A 15,827-nucleotide genomic window follows, 5' to 3' on the forward strand; every position below is an offset into this window, starting at 1 on the left:
TCAAAGCATGCCGCAAATAATAAATTTGGCTCATCAGCCCTATTACATAAAGATCCAAGGTCTGCTCTCACATGCTCTAAAGCTTTATTTGATTGCCCACGGACCTTACACCTTTATGTTTCCAACTAAGATCCTAAATCCATGGTCCATTGTAACTCCAATCCTGGATAGCAGGAGTACTTCCTTACCTTTGACATTGAGCATTGCGTTGGTTACGGCGTTCAGAGCCTGATAGGACACTTCTCCGGCCTGATCCAACTGGCAATTTTTCAGTGTGAGCTTACGGACCGCACCTTCCATCTGGATGTCGCACGTCTGATGAACATATTATAGTACACCCATATATATATGAAAACTAATAAAAAATTAACATGCCAGTGTATAAATACATGCATTCCAACTTTAAACACTTTACGAAAACGAGTCCAACCAGTCTTACCGGGGATCTGGTCAAAACCTCTCCTTTGAGCTTCCATTCCCCTGGAACATCATCCTCAGAGATCTCTGTCTCAAACATGGCATCTTCTTTCTCAGTTATCTCCACGCTGACCAGGGGCTTCAGAATCTCAGCCTCCCGCTCTGAAAAGGGGTCGTATTAGTACTCATATATATCAACCTATTGACTGAAAGATAAGTGAAGTATTTCAGGAATCAAGTTAAAAGGAAGGTAAGTAGGTAGAGAGATAAACCTCCTAATGTTAGCTTGGCAGTATAGATGCGTCCTTCCACCTCCATGGCATATTCTGCTACATCATCAGGCTGACAGTTCTTGATGGTGAGTGTCAGCTCCTTTCCATCCTTTTTGATCTCAACCTTGTCAGAGGGAGTGACCTCATTCTCTCCTTTGAGCCACTTCCAATTGGGAGTGTCCTTGAAGAGCTCGCATTTAAATGTAGCGACAGCCTTTGGCTTCACATGCTGGTCTCTCAGTGGTTTCACAATCCAATCTTTGATGATTTCTGTTGGAATTAAACATTACTGAATCTGTAACCATCATACCATTACAGACACAATGTGCACATTAATATATTAAATATTACTAAAATGTCATCTGAACTGGGGCAAAGGAGCTAAAACAGCCTCAGCCTTGGCTTAGTTAATCTAATTTCAGGTGGTTTTCAGAAATGTTTGGGGAGAGAATTCCAAGATTCTTTCTAATTTCTATTTGCAGTGTCCTCGTCATAAATATGTGGATATCTGAACTTGCCTGCAGGACATTTCGTGATGTCTAGTTTTGAACTGGACATCAAAATGTATAATGTTCAGAACAACTGAAACGTATTCTTGTACAAATAAAAAGTGATCTCATGTTTCTGACTTACATGCCTGGTACTACAACGGCCATTCCTATCCTTATCTCTCGCACTAAACATTCCTTAGAAAGTGCCAGTACTGATGTGTGTTGCTGTGTTCAGGGATATGTACCACGTCCTCTTCTGCTTACCAATCACTTTGACATTTGTTGTAGTTTTGACATCCTCCTGGCCGGCCACTTCGCATGAGTAGGAACCGGTATCGGCCTCAGTGGAGTTCTGGATGGTCACAGCATGCTGCATACCAATGATATTGATCTGAACCTTGCCTTCCTTCTTCTTCAGGACCTCACCATTCCTCTTCCATACGACATCTCTCTCTTTGTTCAACTCACAGGTCATATATATAGGCTGACCCTTCAGAGCTGAAGTCTCCTCCTCTAGCTCTTTGATCCATTTAACAGGTAGCTCTGTAAGGAGATAAAAAGGCAATAAGCAATTTGACATTGGTGAATACATGAATAGGATAATGATAGATATTATTTCTGGTCTTCAGGACACATATCTTGTGTTATTTTTAAGGAAGAAAAATGTAGAAGTACCTTCAACAATAAGCTTGGCTGTGCATGATATTTCCTTGCCGGCGTTCTTGGCCACACAGGTATATTCACCAGTGTCAGACAGCTGAACATCAATAATGTTCAACTTGCGATCTTTGCCATCAGAAGTGAACTTGTGCTTGGGGCTCTCACGCAGGTTACTGCCATCTTTCATCCAAGAAGTGATGGCAGTGGAAGGCGAGACCTCGCACTCAAACACTGCAGCTGAACCAATAGACTCGGCTTCCTGCAGCACAATGTCCTGAAGCTTCTTGATGAACTTCAGTGGCACAGCTTTGAGCTTGAATCCTCCGAAGGGCTCGTCTGGTGGTGGTGTACCTTTACCACCAGGCTTTAGGCCGCGGCCCCTGCCTTCTCCCGGGGATGGGGTCTGCTTAGCTGAAATACAAATTGAAGACAAACAATCAATTCACATTTGAATCTCCAAAAGGAATATGTAGCATCGAAATACAATATGAAGATCCTAGGCACAGTTCATAGGTGTACGGCAACAGACTTACGTTTCAGCCCTCTACCTCTACCGCGTCCTGCTTCTTCTGCTGGTTGCCCCTCTGTTCAGAAACAATTAAAATGAATTTGCGGCACATAATGTAATCATATGTCAATGTCTTCACAAACATGCCAGTGCCATGAGATGTGTAAAGTGCACTTGACTGAATGGGAGCATATGAAATGATAATGATGGTAAATATATGAAATAATGATACTGACATGAAGGTAGACAAACATCCAATGATGAATGATGTATAATCATAACTTTACAGTGACGTAGCTATGAAGAGATGGAATAATGAACAGAAATGTAAAGACGGCATGAATGGAGAGAACAGATGCTGGACTGATGGGAATGGCATGATACTGAAATGGCAGACACACAAATGACAGAAAGCAATGGATATGACCAGACATACAGAATGATTAACATTTTGATAGAATTAACATAAATACGAGAAAGAGATGGCGTAAATTTTGCCACACTGAAGATATGATGAGATAAAGATGATTTAGATGGAGGCATGATGGTGGGAATGGGTAGAAATTATTCAGGGCATGAAGGAAAGGTTTTCTCAGTCACCACCCAACTCATTGGGGTTGTCACCATCTCACCTCTCCTGGACACCCCTGGAACCTCCAGAGCACCTTCCTCTCCTTCACCTTCCCAGTCCTCTGAGCCGTAACTCTCCCGGGGAACCAGCTCCCAGCCCCAGGCCTCTTCTTCCTCCTGCTCCTCCTTTTCTTCAGCTTCATATTCCTCTTCAAATACCTCCTCCTCTGGCTGGGTGGCGACCTTCTTCATCTGCACAGCTCCAGGAGAAACCTCCTTCACCAAGGGAACTTTCCCTTTACCAGGCTTTGCTGGTTCAACAGCCTTGTCCTCCTCTGGAGATGGTTTCTTTGGGACCTTTTTAAGCGTCACAGCTTCAATAGAGTCTTTAGGTGAAACAGTTTTAGGACTCTTTTTAAGTTTATCAACACTTGGCTTCTTATCAACAGGTATGGTTTCTGCTTCTTTAGACTTCTCAACTTTAGGAGATGGTGTCTTTTTTAGCTCAACCTTCTTGAGCTGCTCCACAGGCTTCAGAGCAGCTTCTTCCTTCTCTTCTTTCACCTTGGGTATGACTCCCTTCTTCAGTTGCAGAGCTTTGGGCTCCTCAGGAACCTTTTCAGGTTTCTTAACAGAAGCTGGCACAGGAGACACAGTCTTCTCTGCTGGAACTGCTTCTACCTCCTTTGGCTTCTCCAGTTTCTCTTCTGGAACCTGTGGGATCTCAGGTTTCTTTGGTCCAGTCTCTGGCTCTCGTTCTTTTGGTTTTTCAACTGGACTCGTGCGTCGACGGTGCAGGTCATCGGCTGGCTTCCGCTCTTTCTCCTCTGCTGGTTTCTTCTCAGGCTCTGCGGCCTCTTTGGAAGGCCTGGAGAAGGGCTTCAGTTTGACACTTTCAATCTCCTGTGCCTGTATTGGGATTTTCTTCCCCTTGGTGGGTGCTCTGACCTCCTCAGACTCTTTCTCGGGAGTTTTCTTTTTATCTATTGGCTTTGGCACCTTGGCTGGTGGTTCCTTTACCTCCGGAAGAGCTTTGTCAGGTTTCTTGGAAAGTTCTTTGGTTTCCGTTTCTCTGGGGGTCCTCTCTCCCTTCTGGAAAGGCACAGTGTCCCTGTCTGGCCTCTCCTTCTTATCTTTCTCGGGTTCTTCAGCTGGTTTAACAGGCTTTTCAAATGGTTTTAGTTTGACCGTTTCTGGTTCCACTTCATCTGATGGTAATTTTTTCACTTTCTTCAAGGCTGCACTAGGCAGGGCAGGTTCCTCCTGCTTTGGTGCTTTGGGAGTTATTTTCAGCGAAATCTCATCACCTGGTTTCTCATCCTTTGGGATGGGTTTCTGGCGGGACCAAGCATCTTTATGCGCTTCTTTCTGTTCCTCGTCTTTAGGCTTCACAATTTCTGGCTTTTTCAGCACATCTGCTTTCTCTTGAGGTTTTTTCTCCTCTACAGGTCTCCTAGTGGCGACTGACATCTCAATGGCCTCTTCCTTATGCACCATCTCCTCAACATGGAAGACTGTGGTCTTGGAGACCTTCTGGGGCTTTTGCACTTCATCCACCTCTTTAGAAGGAACTGATGGAATCTTCTTCAGCTTGATAATCTCCTGCTCCTCTTCCACTTCCCTCATAACTCTGGTTGTTTTCTTCAAGGTAGGAATCTCAAATGTTCCATCTTCTTCCAGCTGAATTTTACCTTTTTTGAGCATTTCTGAGGCAGTAAAGGTTTGACATTACTTACTGACACTTAACTGCCAGCACAATGTGTACAAGCACAAACGTGCTTTGCACTTGTAAAATAAGGAAAATAAATATAAAAATATAAAGAAAATTTAAATAAAAACTTCCTATCTGGTTTCAACACTGGTTTCAATATACTGCTAATTCAAAAAAGATTACAGGACAACAGTAACAGAAAACAGACACAGACGAAACAAGAAAAGGCAACTTCCACAGGACACTACAGAGAAACATATACTATGTGCACTCTATTTAGATTTAAATTAAAAAAAAAAAACTTTCAAGAAGGTTTGCTCTCACTTACATAATAAGCCAGTCAGTGGGTAATGTTGTCAACTCCCTGCATTTTTAGTGCATTATAGTGTCCCAAAATCTCCAAATGATGCTTTGAAACACAACCATGAACCAAATTTTTAGAATCAGGGGCACTATTGTGCACAAAGGCGTACCTATATAGCTGCTGATTAAGTCCTGTGAGTTGCAGTGTATTGTGTGTACTGAGGTAAAGTGAGTGGTAAGTGGTGCTCCTACCTTTCTTGACTCCCCCTGGTGCTTGAACGGGTCCCTTGGTTTCATCTAATACAGAAGTATAGTTCAGACAGTTGTTAATAGGGCCATAGTCATGGACAGCAAATTCACTGACTTAAAAATGGGAAGACCTTACAAAATTGTGAGAATTTGTCATCAATATACCCAGAAATAATACATATTCTAATAAAGAATGTGGATGACGTGATAGAGTTGTGACTGAGATGCAAAGTGAAGTAGTCCAATATCACATGATTTAGTTGAATGGTGTGAAAAAGTATCATGAGAAAAGATTAAGAGATGAAATTAAGTTGCATCAAGGACAAATACGCCATGCTTGTGTTGGATTCAGAGTCAATGAATTAATGACAAAGACACATGACACACAACATGAAAAGACCAACAATGCAACACCACAGCGGCAGACTGTGGTGACCCAGTTAGGACTGACAATCAAGAAACACACAAGTGATTACATAGCCAACATCTGCAGTCATGAGATTAAATGTGAAGAAGATGAAAAGGACTTAAAAACTCCAACAAAGAGGATGTTTCCCTCTTAGAGCTTCAAATACCTCTACCTGTCTCAGAAGCTATCTTTTCTACGACTGGTTTTTCTTCCTCTGCAACTGTCTTGGTTGGTTCTTCAGCCTTTATGACAGGCTGTGGCTTGGTCACTTCAAGCATACAAAAGAGTGAATTAAAGTAATGTATCACCACAACACAGTCTTTCTGAAAAATGTAGTAAGTGTTAGTATGAATTGTTTTAGAATTATTGTCTGGGTACCTGGCTTCGTTTCTTCTTGGGGAGTAATTTTCTTCTCCAACTTTTTAGTTTTGTCAGTGACTTCAGGTCTTTTGGCAGCTTCTGGAACTTTCGCAGCAGGCTGTGGTTTGCTCTCTTCAAGTGCAAAGTATACAGGAAATTCATCAGAGAGCTCTCCACAAATACTGCACTTGAACATTCTACATCTGAGAGCTTGATTTCTTTGCTTTGCATACAAGAATGAAGCTTGTAAGAATAAAGATTCAAAGATTCATATTTGCTCAAGAGTGACATTCTCTTACGAATGCCTGTAGAAAACCCTCGTAGCGAAACACATAAACACTCAAACACATTTAAAAGAGAAGTTGGGTACCTTCTCCAGGAGCAGCTGGCTTTACCAGTGCTTCTTTGACCTGTGGTGGTGGCTCTTTCTCCTTCACAGGAACTTGGAAATGAAATTATATGACAATCAGAACCTTACTAAGACTGAGGGGATGAGAACTGAACCATGCAAAGACAAATGACACTAAAAGGACAAAGAAAATCCATGATGAAAACATACAAAGTTGGAAGACTTGAACTTAAAGACGTTAATATCTTACCCTACCTCGCAACAAGGTACTGCACACAGGTACAGTGAAACACAATGGACACAACACACACAGAATTAGGAGAAAGGATGAGAAATACCCAACATACAACATCAAACTGGTACTATAGATGTCAGGTGATAAGAAACCAAGAGGCTGTCTCAGTCGACAGCATGAGGGTTCTTCACATGAGCATAGACATTAGTGCCCAAACAAAATGGGTGATATGACGTGGATATCCTCTTCAAATGATGATGACAAAGAGATATAAATCTCATAAATCCTCAAGATGGTGATAACGAAGAGGTGCACAATGATGTTTGGTGCTCAGATCAAAAACGTGCTCTGTGACATATAACATTTTTCCCTCTATACCTCTTGACAATTGTTGAGAGAAGACATGTTCTTTCCCTTCTGGTTCCAAAGACAAAATCCTCATTTCTTTGAGGGAATGAAGGCCTTGAGCTTCTCCTTCCTTTCTGCTCATGGTTTCAACTTCCTGAGGAGGGATGTTCTGGACATCTGCTTTCAGACAGGACTGCTCGATGTTTGATTTCCATTTTCTGGTGGCACCTTCCCTGTATTCTGGCAAGTCTGTTTTGTCGTCAGTAGAAGTAGTCCTTTCCCCAACCATCGTTGCCTTGGTTTTATCAGTTACTGAGGGTTCTCTAGCAGTGGGCTCATGCCAATCAACAACAGTTTTTGACTCTGTCATTGCAGGTTTGCATTTTTCAGAACTCTTCAATTCTTCAACAACTATCTCTTGGGATTCATAACTTTCTTCAGGTCTTTTTGTGGGTATAACTAACTGCTCTCGTTTGATTTGTTCTTGCACAATGGCCCTTATCTCTGGTTTTTCTTTGTAATCAACTTCTTTGATGTTGTCTATCATTTTTTCTGACATAATTTCCTTCGGTTTAGCCAATTCCAGTTGTCTTTCCAAAACATCCTGATCAATTAGTGACTCTTTATGTAATGCAATTTTGTCAGTTTTAAACTGACTTGTGACATCTTTCAGCTGAGTATCTTTATCTGTAACCTCTTGTTTTACAGTTAAAATGCCCACACTTTCCTTGGTGGACTCTGGAACTGGAATAGGATGACTTTCATAAATGTCCTCTTTCCTTGATGAAATGTCTTTTACAAACATTTCTGGTATAACAGATCTTTGGAGTGTGTCTGACTTAACATTAACTCTTAAATGCTTTTGTTTTGTTTCTGTTACTTCAACTGGAGCAACACTACCAAATTCAGCTTTAACAACAACTGTGTTGGACTGCACTTCCTCAAGAGACGTTTTTGTTTTGGCTACTTCTGGTTTGGAAGCAACTGAGGCCTCTCTTTTCATTTGTTCCTGTCTTTCAGGTAATTTCTCTTTAAGTGAGGTAAGCTCTGTGTTATCTTGAACTAGGTCTATGTTTGATTTGACTTGTTCAACTGTAATGTCTTTCATGTCCTTAAAAGACTCCTTTGTCCTGAGAGAAATGTCATCTGCCATTTGAATTTCCTCATCAACTGCTGCATGTTCAAGTTTTTCTGGAGGTACTTCCCATTCTTGTGAAGTTTTCTCCATCATGGGTGTAACTGAAACCTTTCTTTCAATTTCTCCCTGTTTTGATTTGGTCTCTTCAAGAGGAGTAACTTTAAAAGTTTTGTCTTGAACTGTGCTCAGATTTAGCTGGTCTTGTTCAGCTATGTCTTGAGGTTTGCTTGATTTCTGTGTTTCTTGTGGAGGTATAGATTTTCTCTCTGTCATGACAATTTCAACTGTTTTGTCAGTCACAGGTGCATCTAAACCTTTTCTTCCAGCTTCATCTTTTCTTTCTGGTTTCTTCTGTTTATCTGTGAAAAGTTCTTCCTCAACTTCACCAGCCTTGTGTAATATCTGCTGTCTATCTTTCGCTGTTTTCTCTTTTTTGGGAGAAACTGTCTCTGACTCAATTATTGTTTCTTTACTTGGTGCAATTTCTTCAGCTGCTGTTTTTTTGGAAACATGTTCTATTATTAAATCATCAGGTTTCATCTCCTCTACCTTTGAAACTGGGGACATTGTTTTGGTTAGACTGAGGCTCGGTTGTGTCTCTTCAATCAGTGAATATTTGCCTGTAATTGTGGGAGAGCTGGACTGTATTGACTCAACAGTTTCTTCAGGTTTGGCTAACTTCTGGATTTTTTCTGTCACTGTTTCTTCAGATGTTGCTTCTGTCAAATCTGCAACTGATGAATTTCTTTCAGGCTGTTCTTGCTCTTCAGTTTTAACAACTTTAGGGAGTTTGTCCTCAGCTTCAACTATTTTTGGCTGACCTTTTTTCTGTCTAATCTCAGATAACACAACCCTCTGTTCCGTCTCTGTCAGTGGAGTCTCCATTTGAGGTGTTTCTAATGAGACTGCTTTGTTTCCTTTTTCGGTTTTAAAAGTTTGATCTTCATTTGTGACCAGTTTGAATTGAACTTCTTTAACTGCGATCTCTTCAGTTTTGGCTCTCTCTGGGCCTTTTTCCTTTTCAGACACTTTTCTCTTGGACGCATCTTGTTCTGTCAATGATTTTATGTGTATTTTCTCAACAACAGCAGAAATTGGTGCTTTTGTTTCAATTTGGTCCTGTCCTATTTTTCTCTCTTCAGCTGGAGGAACATTATGTTGTTTGTCTTCAGTTGTAACCATCTCTTCCTGGACTTTGGTTTCTTTTAACATCTGTTCCCTTTCTTTTAACTGAATTGGTCTTGAAGCAAGAATGTCTTCTACTTCAACAGCTTCTTCTTTATTACCAGTGTTGTCTGCTTTGGTGGTATGTTGTTCTGGGGTATAATGCTCCAGTGTTGTTTGTTTTGGCACTTTATCTTGCTCATATTTAACAGAAGACTGATTTTCAGTTTGCTCTTGTCTTGTTAACATTAATTCCATCACAGGTTTAATGGAGGCCCCTCCTTCCTTCCTTCCCTTTTCTTTCTGTTTCATGTCTTGTTTTTGTTCTGTGCCTTCTCTCACCTGAAAGTCATCACATCCTGTTATTTCAACAGTCTGTTGATTTTGCTTTGATGGTTGTGTTTTCTTTTCAGAAACCTTCTCTGTTTTTTGTAATTTGTCAGTTAGTCTTAAGTCTTCCCTAATGTGTTCAGCAGTTCTCATTAATTTTTCAGGAGTGTCACCCTCTACTAATTCTTTATCTGTCACATCTTTTCCCAGAGTTAGTTCCTGTATTGCTGGTTTCTTGTCTAATGTTTTCTTTTTCAAGGAATCAGCTTTGTCTGTTTGTATTTCTTTTTTAGGAATACCTTTAGACACTGCCAATAGATTTTCCTCTTTCTTATATTCCGCTTTATGTGACACATTTTCCAATGGTTTCTCTTCTGTTTCGGCTAATTCGCTTTCTTTGGATTGTGAATCTGTGCCGAGTCTGGCTGGTTTCTTTGCTGATGTCTGTTTGGTAGATTTAGGTGTTGCATACGGTTTTTCCTCTGCTTCCTTAGATTCAACTATTCTAGGTTTGGAAGATACCTTTTCTACTAGTTTAACAGACTCTGAAGAATGAGTTTCTTGTGTCTTAAAGGTTGTTTTAATACTTTCTTTAAACTTTAACTTTAAAGGTTTTTCTTCTCTGTCACTTTGCTTTAATTTCTTCTGGAGACAGTTTTTGTCTAAAGGCATACTGTCTGTCACACTGGGTAACTCAGGTCTATCTTTGAGCACCTGCGTGATAATACCTTTCTTCTTTTCAGTCACCTGTTGTGGTTCTATCACCTGTTTTTGACCAGAAACAGTTTTGAATGAAATGTCTGGACTCTCAGCTTTTCTTTCATTGCTTTGAGGAGTGTCGTTATATTCGTTAGTCTCTCTTTTAATGTGTTTTATTTCTGTGTTTGCTGTTGGAGAATCAGATTTTGGGACAGAAAACTCTTTGTCTTGAGATTTTTCTTTGGTAGGCTCATCCTGACCTGCCACAGCATTTTTCCCCTTAAATTCACTTCCTGTCATGATGACCTTTTCTTCACTTTTTGGTGTCACTATTTTTTGAAGAACCACTGTCTTTAAACCATCAGTAACAGATATTTCACCACATATTTCAGACATTTCATCAGGTTCGTCCCTCTTACTCAAAATCCCTTCTTGCAGCAAAGATTTAATATTTTCGACAACAATTTCCTCTTCATCTATTTCAGGATTTTCTTCGATCTCATCTCTTCGGACAACTTTCTCTGCAGGGGATGCTTCCTCTGATATGGAAGCTTCTGGGGTCCTCTGAGCTTCTGCTCTTTTCACAGCCTTTAAAAGACCAGTGGTGGCTGCTTGAGGATGCAAGATTTTAAAAAGTGTGAAGAGAAAGCACCATGAAGCAGTGCCAAGAGATTAGGGGGGAAAAAAAAACGACAAACACAAACAGAAACACATTGAATTAAACAAGACAAACAGAGATATTAAGAAAGTAGAGGGCGCTTAAGGACAGGAAAATATGCTGTCGTTGTACCTTTCTCTGGGCTTTTTCTTTGAATCTCAACTTGTGTTTCAGAAGACAACGTAGCAGGAATGGTTGCGAGAATCGTCTGGGCCTTGGCTTCTGTTTCTTTTGTTTTACGCAAGATATTAATAATTAAGAGAAGAAAAAAGAGGAAGAAAGATACACTTAAATAACCACAAAGGGATAAAAAAGAACCCATTTGCCAAGACAAAGCAACAGAAGAGTAATATAATATGAAGACCATGGGGGACACAATGAACACATTTATAAATGAGGTGGAGAGAGACAAACTGAGGGTGATGGTGGACTGAGGCTGAAATGGTGACCCCTGGTGGTCGCACAAACGTCTTGATTATAAGAAAGAACAGACTGCAGTCAAGCATGGAGTCACATGACAGACAACAATGGAAATGATGTTAGATTTTCTCTCTGTACCTCTGGAAGTTGTTTGAGGGGAAATCCTTTTCTTCTCCTCTGGTTTTAAAGGTACTGAAGGTTTTGTCTGAACCGTATCATCTTTGAAAATATTTGTTTCTTCTTTTGTCTTCTCAGCATCACCTCTCTGAGAAGCGACGTGTTTGGATTCCTCTTCCTTCTTGTATACTGCTTCAGTTTTTGCAGCAACTGACTCAGCGTCAGTCTCCCGTTCAATCGCTTTTGGCTTCTTAGGTTCGATATCTGTTACTGACTCTTTTGGTTTTACTTTGGGGGTCATCTCTACTTCAGCTTTTGGCTTTTCAGCAACTTTTTCCTTCTTTGTATCAGGTATAGCACCAGATGTCAGCTTCTTCTCTTGTTTCTCTTCAGCTACTTCATATTTCTTTTCTGACACTTTTCCTGGAGCACTGCTTTCATCTTTTTTGGATTCAATAACAACTGGTGATTTGAACTGAGTTTCCTCTATTCTACTTGTTTCCTTGTCTACCATTTTTTCTTGAGCAGGGATGATACTTGTTGGTCTATCCTTGAGTGTAATTTCTCTTTGCTTGACTGTAATTTCCTCAGTTCTACTGTATTTTTCTTCAGGAGCTGCTGTCATTATCTCAATGTTGTGATCGACTGATTTCTCATAAGTGACCTCTGTCAAAGCCTTTCTTTCAATTTCCAGCTTTTCAGTTTGTTTTCTTGCTTCTGCACTGATCATAACTGGAAAAGGTTTGGACTGATCTGCATCTATCACCACTGGGACATCTTTTACTAACTCTGTTTCCTTGACTTTGGTAGTTTCTCTCACTTGTCTCTCTTTGCTCTCTGTTTTAATGGTTATCTCTCGTCCCTTCTTTACTGTAACACTAGTTTCCTGTTTAGAGACGTCTTTCTTGTCTGGCAGGTGTGTGACTGATATACTGTCTCTCCTCTCATCTGTAATTTCATCTGCTGGTGGCTCGACTGTCCTGACAAAAAGCTCTTGCTGTTTTTCTTTTGTAGGTTGATCTTCCAGCGGTGTGACCTCCCTGTCTTTGTCAGATTCAGATTCCTGGACTACAACAATGGTTTCTTGTGTTTTCGAGACGACTCTGTGTTTAGCGGTCTCTTTCTTCTTTGAAGTGTCAGTAACAGATATCTCACCTCTTGTTTCAGATGTCTTGTCTCTTTGGCTCGTCTTTTCTGTTGTGCTTAAGACATCTACCTCTGATAACAACACTAATGTCTCGCCCAGAGGAGCCACCTCCTCGTACAACACTGTGGCGTGTTCTTCTAACACATCTTTGTGTTCCCACACTTCCTCTGTGGGGGTCACTTTCTCAGTCACATAATAAACTTCCTGTATCTTCTGAGCTCCTTTCTTTTGCTCGATCTTAACAAGACTCGTTGTTACTGAGGTATTGAAGAAGAGGCGTCATGTGGCGGCGCCAAGAGGTGATGACAAAACACAAAAACAAGCATCAGTGTTAGAAAGAGACAACACAGATTAATTCAATGACTAATACTTAAGGTGATAATCCACCTGTTGTGTATTAGCATCAAGAGTTAAAGATGTGGTTAAAGTACTCCATCATGTTTTCAGATGGTTGATACCTTTTTCTGGAGGGGAGACTTTTTTCTCTTGTTCAACCTCTGAGGGGAGAATCTTCTCAATCTTCTTAGTTTCTATTTCTTTTAAAGAATTAATACATTTTTAATCCAAGAGGGTGTGAGAGTAGAACATTTTAAAGAAGAGGATTTTGACAGTTAACAAACAGACAAAAACAACCAGCACACATTAAATAACTAAATACAACAAGCAATAAGACATCAAAGAGGGATATCAGATAATATGACACCCTTTGAAGAAGCAGCAACAGTTCAGTTTATATTCAATTTGCATTTTTTCAGCCAGTGTGATTTCATTCCACACTGCTGTCACACTTAACTCAAAAAAATGAAATACTTCTGTTCATTGTTCAATTAGTCAACTGATTCATGTTTGAAGGTGAAATTAGATCAATCATGTTGTCGGAAATCCACAATTTTAGGATGGCATAAGTTTTTGTTTTGGGAAAAAATTAGTCGACCCTTGTGTGCACTGCAGTGCTCCACGGTGTCTCTTTGAGACAACCACTAGAAGGTGTCAATGTTTGAATTTTAAGTCAGCCTGAACATATCTTCTGATTGTTCATCTGAAGTTATTTCATACTTGCTTAATTAAAGTTACACAAAATATTTTTGTGTTGAAAAGACAAATTTCAATTAATAACTCAAATGAGTTATTTAGATCAAAATTACAAAACATTTGGAAGTAAGACCAACATTTCAGTTTTTGGAGTGTACGTAGGGCGTACAGTGCTGTAACTGTAGTGCCGTAACTGGACTGTCGCCAATGGCTCACACACATGAAAAGACATAAGAAAGATATTGAGGTCTGCCTCAGCTGTACCTTTAGGACGAGTTTCTTCTACCTCTCCTTTAGGTTTAGCTTCAGGTACCTTCTCAGGTGTTTTATCACGGGTCTTTGTAGGAGCTGTTTCATCTACAGAGATCCTCTCTGTTTGTTTCTTAGACACCCTTTCAGGCTTTATTTCCTCAACCATGACAGGAGGCTTTGCAGCTGGTTTCTTCTCAGTAGTTCTCTCCTCTTCAGCCACCTTCTGAGGAACTTTTACAGGCTTCCTCCCTGGAGGAGCCTTCTCTGGCACTTTTTCCTCTGGTGTTTTTTCTGGAACCTTCTCTGGCACTTTATCCACTCGTGTTTTTTCTGGAACCTTCTCTGGCACTTTTTCTGGCACCATCTTTGGAATTTCCTCCACTTTTCTCTCAGGTACCAGTGCCTTCTCTTGGACCCTCTCAGGGGTCTTTTCCTTCCCTGCAGGCAGTCTCTCAGGTACTGCTTCAGGTATTTTATCAGGCAGCCTCTCAGGTTCAGTCTCCAACACAGCTACCTCATCAAACACCTTCTGGGGTACTTTTTCAGGCACCTCTTCAGGTAAGAGTTTAGGTTTGGGCTTCAAAGCTTTAAGAGGTTTTGACACAAAAACATTCACAAGACATGACTATAAAGAACTGAAAGATGTGCTGGCGCACATATAAGAGTACATTAAACACAACAGGAAAAGATTTACTCAAATTATCCTTTTTAAGTGGATGGCAAGGAGCACTTTCTTGAGGTGGCGCAAGAGAAAAGATCATGGAACAAAAAAGTAATCATCCTCGGGGATCTCAAATTTCTGCAACAACTTTCATGGAAATATGGCTGGTAGTTGCCCAGAAACGGCACCAGACGCACTGGTGCTAATATATAACAATATGATTTAAAGGTATCATGGTCAGTTGAGTAACATACTTAAACAGACTAAAAGAACAACAAACAAAATTATACAAAGCCTGGGCATGTTACTGACGAAAGATCCATCAGAAACAAAAAAAGTACCTTTCTCTTTCTTCGTTGGCTCTTCTTTAGGAGGAACAACAGCAGGTTCTGGTTTCTTGGCTGCTTTTGGAGGCTCGGGTATTTTTTCCTCCACAGCAACTTTAAAGAATACCATTTACATACATTAGAAGCCTTTCAATGAACTGTTGAAGTGTGGTTGGAGATTGACAAAAGGCAACACTCTATCGAGTGTAAGACAAGAAAAACTCAACTAAAAGAGACGACGTGCAACCCCATCGTGACATCACAGTAACTCGGTGAGCCGAAAGTTAGATGTTAAAGAAACACACCACAGAAGCTGAAGTGGGTTTAAGATGAGTGTAAGAGATTAGGTTTTAGTGTGAGGGGTTTGGGTTGGATTAAGGAGTTTACTTAGATGAGCATCTAAACTAAACACAAAAAGGATAATAAGCACTCATGGAAATCACTCCGAAGAGTTAAAGTTGGATGGTGGAGTTAAGAAGATTAAGAAAAACTCCAGAGCAGCATCTCAATCAGAGATGTTGTATACCTGTCTTTAGTGGTTCCTTTGGTGCAGGTGTTGGTTCTGGTTTGGTTTTTGGAGTTTCAGGTTTTGGCACTTTCAATTCAGCTTCAACTTTTTTCACCTCTGGTTCAGGTTTGGGGGCCACCACAATTTCTGGTTTTGGAACTGGAGGTTCTGGCTTGGTGACGGCTGGTTCTGGCATTGTTACAGGAGGCTCAGGTTTACGGACTTCTGGCTTTGGTTTTTCTGGCGCTGGTTTTGGTTTTCGGTCTTCAGGTTCTGGCTTTATTACTGCTGGTTCAGGCTTGATCTTTGCTGGTTCTGGTTTTGCAGCCTCTTCAGGGACTTAAAGTAACATTCAGATTGGTTTAGATATCAGCAAATACTTTCAGGACACACAGAAAGTTAAAGATTCGCTTCCACGCTTGAAGCTGAGCACAGTTAAGACATTTTAATGCTCAAGACAAAGAAACATACACACAGTTAGACTTACTGGTCC

At 40.5% G+C, this 15,827-nt stretch overlaps 1 protein-coding gene across 1 annotated transcript in view; it reads right to left on the bottom strand.

The window, feature by feature from the left end:
- LOC143330788 (titin-like) overlaps nucleotides 1-15,827 on the bottom strand; it is a 206,767-nt gene that overhangs the window by 112,771 nt on the left and 78,169 nt on the right. Inside the window, exons 88-104 of the mRNA XM_076747548.1 lie at nucleotides 15,353-15,673; nucleotides 14,842-14,940; nucleotides 13,852-14,424; nucleotides 13,014-13,091; nucleotides 11,430-12,812; nucleotides 11,004-11,099; nucleotides 6,321-6,392; nucleotides 5,969-6,082; nucleotides 5,763-5,858; nucleotides 5,185-5,229; nucleotides 2,981-4,624; nucleotides 2,374-2,424; nucleotides 1,856-2,251; nucleotides 1,445-1,723; nucleotides 690-959; nucleotides 440-579; nucleotides 189-315 (exon numbers count right to left, since the gene is read on the bottom strand). Of these exons, the coding sequence (XP_076603663.1) occupies nucleotides 189-315; nucleotides 440-579; nucleotides 690-959; nucleotides 1,445-1,723; nucleotides 1,856-2,251; nucleotides 2,374-2,424; nucleotides 2,981-4,624; nucleotides 5,185-5,229; nucleotides 5,763-5,858; nucleotides 5,969-6,082; nucleotides 6,321-6,392; nucleotides 11,004-11,099; nucleotides 11,430-12,812; nucleotides 13,014-13,091; nucleotides 13,852-14,424; nucleotides 14,842-14,940; nucleotides 15,353-15,673 (5,784 nt within the window). The remainder of the gene's footprint in view (nucleotides 1-188; nucleotides 316-439; nucleotides 580-689; nucleotides 960-1,444; nucleotides 1,724-1,855; nucleotides 2,252-2,373; nucleotides 2,425-2,980; nucleotides 4,625-5,184; nucleotides 5,230-5,762; nucleotides 5,859-5,968; nucleotides 6,083-6,320; nucleotides 6,393-11,003; nucleotides 11,100-11,429; nucleotides 12,813-13,013; nucleotides 13,092-13,851; nucleotides 14,425-14,841; nucleotides 14,941-15,352; nucleotides 15,674-15,827) is intronic.

Source organism: Chaetodon auriga, chromosome 13 (assembly GCF_051107435.1).
Source record: "Chaetodon auriga isolate fChaAug3 chromosome 13, fChaAug3.hap1, whole genome shotgun sequence".
NCBI classification, from domain to species: Eukaryota; Metazoa; Chordata; class Actinopteri; order Chaetodontiformes; family Chaetodontidae; genus Chaetodon; species Chaetodon auriga.